At 42.3% G+C, this 6,000-nt stretch overlaps 1 protein-coding gene across 1 annotated transcript; it reads left to right on the forward strand.

Annotated features, from left to right (window-relative positions):
• Positions 1-3,175: 3,175 nt before the first annotated feature.
• Positions 3,176-3,775, forward strand: diras2 (DIRAS family GTPase 2; the record flags this gene model as incomplete). Its single annotated transcript, XM_084441784.1, has 1 exon — positions 3,176-3,775. The coding sequence occupies one exon, from the start codon at positions 3,176-3,178 to the stop codon at positions 3,773-3,775; it is 600 nt and encodes a 199-aa protein (XP_084297910.1).
• Positions 3,776-6,000: the final 2,225 nt, after the last annotated feature.

Below are 6,000 nucleotides of genomic sequence, written 5' to 3' on the forward strand. Positions count from 1 at the left end.
AACAACAAATTAAATTTGGCTGCCCACAAAAAATGACTAGTTTGTCTTATTTCAAAATGGGTGTGTTAGTAGGTCCATCAGAGAGCCAAAAGTATGTGCACAAGCACTGAAAAAGCTAGCTTTTCATAATAGGTTAGGGTTAAAAGTTCTTAAAGGTGCAGTGTGTGATTATTGGTGGCATCTATTGGTGAGGTTGCAGATTGCAACCAACTGAATACAATTACATGGTGCAACATTCCGGCCTCCATAGAAGGAGCCCCTCCCTGTATAAAGTCATAACTTTGAGAAACTGCGTTCTCCTGTATTCTGCGACTAAAACGGGATCCACATATTTTAACGAGTACTCAACTGTCTCCTCTTTTTATATTCGCAGATAATTGTGATTGTTTCGACATACAGGAGGCTATTGCTTCCATTTTTCTCCATTCTCAGTCATGCTTGTGAGAGCTGGGGGTGGGAGGTGATGTCAGGTGCAGCATGATTCACACATTCCTCAGCAATTGACGCGCCCATTCATAAATATTTTTTAATAGTTGACACCTGGTTGGCTCACATTTTGCCGCCCTTGCCAAAGTGCCACCCTAGGCAATTGCTCGCCTCTTTGGATGTGCTGGCCCTGCTTAGCACAAAATCGTTGGAAGCGGATCTCAGCTATTGGAGAGACTGGTGCGTAATAGCGCAGGAGGTTCAATAGGCAGGGTGTCGACTCACACCGCAGTTCCATCTATGTCCAACAGGGGACAGACTAACACAATGGAATCTATTGCGCAGGGTACCTCACCTCTAAGACAAGAGACCTTTGACAATTTGACATTGGTTCTGTTCTCTAACGGGGAGAAAGTGAAATGAACATCTTGCATGTTGGTTTCAGCTAAAAGTCAGCTTTAAATTCCAAACCATAATGACAGGATAGGATACTCATCCTAACCTGTCCAGAGAGCAGAAACAGCTCATCTGTGGATGAATACATTCAGAGTAGAAGTAGTGAATTAAACAGGGCCCAGCGTGATAAAAGAGAGTGTAGGCTACCACATCATCTCCCCTCTGGTCCTTCAGCCTTGGTCTGGGTTCTGTGTCACCCTGTGTCACCCTCCCTGTGTCACCCTCTTATCTAACTTCCACCTACACTACCACGACAACCACACACACAAAAACTGAATACACATTTTGTATGGATTGCTAGTAGGAGGGAATGCACAATTTATTAACGGCCGGGGATCTGCAAGATTTCATTATTGATCTTGGAAAGAGGCCGAAATCAAAAGGTGTTTTGGGGTAGGCCTATTACCGTATTTCTGTGGGATAAGAAGATATTCCTACATTCTTTTGCATGGATGGTTACATACGATCATCAACATGGCCAAGGATGAAGACAGTCGTGCAGTTGTTCTTATAAACCTGAGGCTATGTGATGTGTATGGAAGAGAGGAAGTCGGGTTATGGGGTGTTGAGGGCTGCCCACGCTCTCTGCGGGGGTTTCTTGCTCGGTGTGTCCAGCACACGCTCTGTGCGGGGGTTTCTTGCTCGGTGTGTCTACAGCACACGCTCTGTGCGGGGGTTTCTTGCTCGGTGTGTCTACAGCAGCAGGGGGAGGAACAAAGCGGCGAGGTTCCATCCTACGTCATGAGAGACCAAACCTACCCAGACGCACATCTCTCCAGCAAGCTGCGCCTTTAAATACCCGAGTACACACACGGATGGGTTTTTAGTGGCTTCACAGACCTCGAGGCGGACGGAACAAGTGCTGTCTGATATTTCAATCCCTTTATTAGCCTACAACATGAGATCAACAGTCTAAACTAAACTATTTTCATCTCTTCTTTTGACAAGTGAGTATTGTGCGTTATTAATAACTGCGTAAGAAATCGTCTTGCTTGTATATATGTTATATTAATAGGCAACCTGTTTTAAGTGAAATCAAGTTTAACCTGTTTTAAGTGAAAAAACGCTATGTGACTGTATGTCCTTTTGTTCTCACAATGCGGTAGTTTTGCCCGCATCCTAATTGCCTCGCATCCCGTCTGCATCCATGGCCAGCCGACCTGCTGTGTTCTCATCCGAAACCGGAATGCCTCTCTAGAATAACATTTCATATGCGTTATGGAAGTCATGCATATTTAATGTAGACCTATAATGGGACAGTTGCATGTAGCCCACAGTAGTCATAACGCTATTATCTCAAAACCACTAGAATATAGCCTACTCACCCTCTGCACTGGTATCCTAGGCTCAGTAGCCTATTCCAAGAGACTATTAGCCCGTCACCGACATGGACTATTCGTGACCTTCTCATCTTACAGGCTATCACCTCAAAGTCAATTAGCATGTCCGTCGCTTCCAATAAGAATACAAGTGAAATGAGCTTGGGTTCAGGTTAGGTTTTGGGGAGCAAGTGTCAGGCTTTCTTCCTATTGTGCTCTTGCCTAGTCATTGAATTCCCTCGAATTCCCTCTCTTTGATCCAATGGGAACGCTGAGTTGGCACATGACGCTGGTAACTCGGTTATGTTGGACCGATTCTGGAGAGCAGCTCTGAGCAGACATGGGATCGGTCTGCTTGGCACGTGTGTGTCTACATCCTTTCTCACGGGTTCCTATTTCGTCTGGTTTCAGTGAATTCGTGCATCCCAAACTGGGTGGCGTTGCCGTGTACTGTCGAGCGACAGTATCCTGATTAAAAAGACACTGCGTTAAAGTGCCGCTTGGTTGTTTAGCCTCTTGGGTTTAAAACATGTGATGCTGTTCTTTTTTGTGTAGACCCTCTCATCTTCACAAACCATTAGGCTACCGTTCACTATAAATAAATAAATAATAAATAATAAATAATAAATAATAAATAATAAATAATAAATAATAAATAATAAATAATAAATAAATAAATAAATAAATAAATAAATAAATAAATAAATAAATAAATAAATAAATAAATAAATAAATAAATAAATAAAAATACAAAATAAAATAAAATACAACCCATCATCCAAAATCACTGTTGTAGCTCAAACTGAACTAATGTTGTGTAACTAATAGGCTACCGAGCACTGATAGAAATGTAAATCTGTTATCACTTATCATTACTCAAGAGGTTAATGTTTGTTCTCTAATGAGAGGTTGCCTATTGTCTTTCACCCTGCCTGGCTGGTCTCCCCCCAGATCCCCCTGATTGGTTCGTCATCATGCCGGAGCAGAGCAACGACTATCGTGTGGTGGTGTTCGGCGCCGGCGGCGTGGGAAAGAGCTCGCTGGTCCTGCGCTTCGTCAAGGGGACATTCCGAGAGAGCTACATCCCCACAATCGAAGACACGTACCGGCAGGTGATCAGCTGTGACAAGAGCATCTGCACCCTGCAGATCACAGACACCACAGGCAGCCACCAGTTCCCCGCCATGCAGCGCCTGTCCATCTCCAAGGGCCACGCCTTCATCCTGGTCTACTCCATCACCAGCCGGCAGTCGCTGGAAGAGCTCAAGCCCATCTTTGAGCAGGTGTGCCAGATCAAAGGCGACGTGGAGAGCATTCCCATCATGCTCGTGGGCAACAAGTGCGACGAGACGTCGGCGCGCGAGGTGGAGACCTCGGACGGCGAGGCCATGTCCAAGAAGTGGAAGTGCGCCTTCATGGAGACGTCGGCCAAGACCAACCACAACGTCAAGGAACTGTTCCAGGAGCTGCTCACCCTGGAGAAGCGCAGGACTGTCAGCCTCCAGATCGATGGCAAAAAGAACAAGCAACAGAAACGCGCCGAGAAGCTCAAGGGCAAGTGCGTGGTCATGTGAGCTGGACTTGCAGGAGTTGAAGGAGGAGATGGAGGCACAGAGAAAGTCTCAATGGGAAGGGAACAAAAGAGAGGAAGTTTGGAATCGCTCCATGGGGGGGGGGGGGGGGGGCGTGGAACGAAAGACAGTCCTCATACTAGCTAACATACCTGAAGGTTTACGCCCAGGAAAAGGGGAAAAAAGCCACCAGTTCTATCAACCGGACTCATTTTTTCACGTAGTCTATCACGCAAAATGGGTGAGACCCCTTAAAGGTTCACTCTTAAAGCCACATGTACACACAGATGCGCTCTGACACTACTATTCCCAGCTTGCGACCGAGGGGATTTTAATTTAACCTACTGCAGAATTACACCCATTCAAGTTCTCAACGCTAATCAGCAGCACTGCTTGGCAACCTTCCCCTAACCTCCATTTAACCCCAAGAGGAATAACGAGCAGGGCGAAAGGGAGGCTGAGAGCTGCATGGTTTCCATAGCTGCCATTTGAGACTCTGCAAAAACAGTTGGACATTACCAAGGAGCAACATGGGAGAGGACATTTAGGATGCATACCAAGTACACATTTCACTCCCAAGATCAGTGCTATATACTGTAAGGGCAATACTATAGGAGCTGATGAGGCACTTGAGTTAAATTTGGAAGCTATTTGTAAGGTTAACTTTTAGTTAAATATAACTATAAGGGTCACATTTGTTGTTGTTTTTATATTTTTATAGTTTAGTTTTTTTTGTGAAAGTTATATTTTCTATTTTTATTGATACTGCAAGTATTCTTGAATTCATGATCCACCACTGAAAATGTATGGCCAAAATGTATCCTAAATTAGACCCAAACAATTTGAAAAAATATGTATGGCCAAAATTTAAAATGTTGAGCCTTTTAAAATTATTTATCGGGGTGTGTGGTTTTGTGATTTAAGTAATAGCTTTATATTTACCAGTTCAGAAATATATTTTTTACCAATATTTATAGTGTTCGAGTCTATTTGACATAAAGGACAGATAAAGTAGAACTGCAATGGAACGTGGCAATATAAACCTCTAAGATTGTACAACAAAGACTATTCCTCAGCATTCACTCTGGTTTGATCATAGTTCAATGTTACTGATTGCGTTGCAGGTACTCTTGATGTACATTGTAAACTATCTTTTGAGATATTTTTAAAAGTTCTGTCAGGCGAGACAGTTGAGAAAAAAAGATGTAAAACGCATTATGATGCAGATTCTGGGTCACTATTGTCATTAATTATGAGGTCACTTCGGGGAGGATAGATTTCTGTTTAGGTGTTTATTGATGGTATTCATTTATTTCCCCAACACTTCATTACAGTCATTCATATGTTATGTCCAATGTTAAAAACTGCCTGTTTGATTAATGACATACTTTAATAGTAACACGTTTTGAGGGTTAGGGATTATGTCACGTGAAGCTAGTCTTTAATTGACAAAGGAACATAAAACTGTGCATAGATCTGTTCTAATCTGCTAGCATGTAAGAATGAACATTGGTTGTTAACTGACAACTGACTCAAATCAAGCATACACCACTTTTTACTTGAATATTAACAAAGGTTTCTAGCTAGCTTACTTAATGCATTCCCATACCTTTGTCACATGAAGTAGGCTGATATTCAAAATATATTCCACATATCTTATTACATAAAGATACTAGACTTTACTGCGAAGATAGAGATCTTTTCATCCTCTGTATTTTAGCAGATTTAACATACAGGTATATTCACCTGAGCAGACAATTGAAACTAAGGGTTTGTGTACATATTTTCCGTTCAGTAGCCTGATGCGTCTTGTTCCTATAAACAGTATGTTCTGGCTTTCTAGTTAGCTTGCACTGGCTATCTTTGTATTCTGAGCAAGTGAGTAGAGAAACTGTTTTGACTGTATGCGATCCCACCATAGACAGGTACTATGGACAAGTGACTAATATTGTTAAGTCAAGATAGAGACTTAAATAGGCTTGTCCAAAGTGACTAGGGGATCAGCCATCTAATCTGTTCCTTAAGAAGATTAAACAGATCGTCAAAGTATAACATTGTGAGTAAAATACTGTGTTTGCTAGGGAAGTGCTTTAAGAGCAGTGCTGAAGTAATTCAACTCCATTTTCAGTCGATTTCCAAGCCAGAATCTTTGGAATTTCATAGTTGTTTTAATCCAATGCCTGTATAGACATCATGTGTGCCTATATGTTTATATTTAATTGTATATA

Source organism: Borostomias antarcticus (assembly GCF_949987555.1).
Source record: "Borostomias antarcticus genome assembly, chromosome: 8".
NCBI lineage: Eukaryota > Metazoa > Chordata > Actinopteri > Stomiiformes > Stomiidae > Borostomias > Borostomias antarcticus.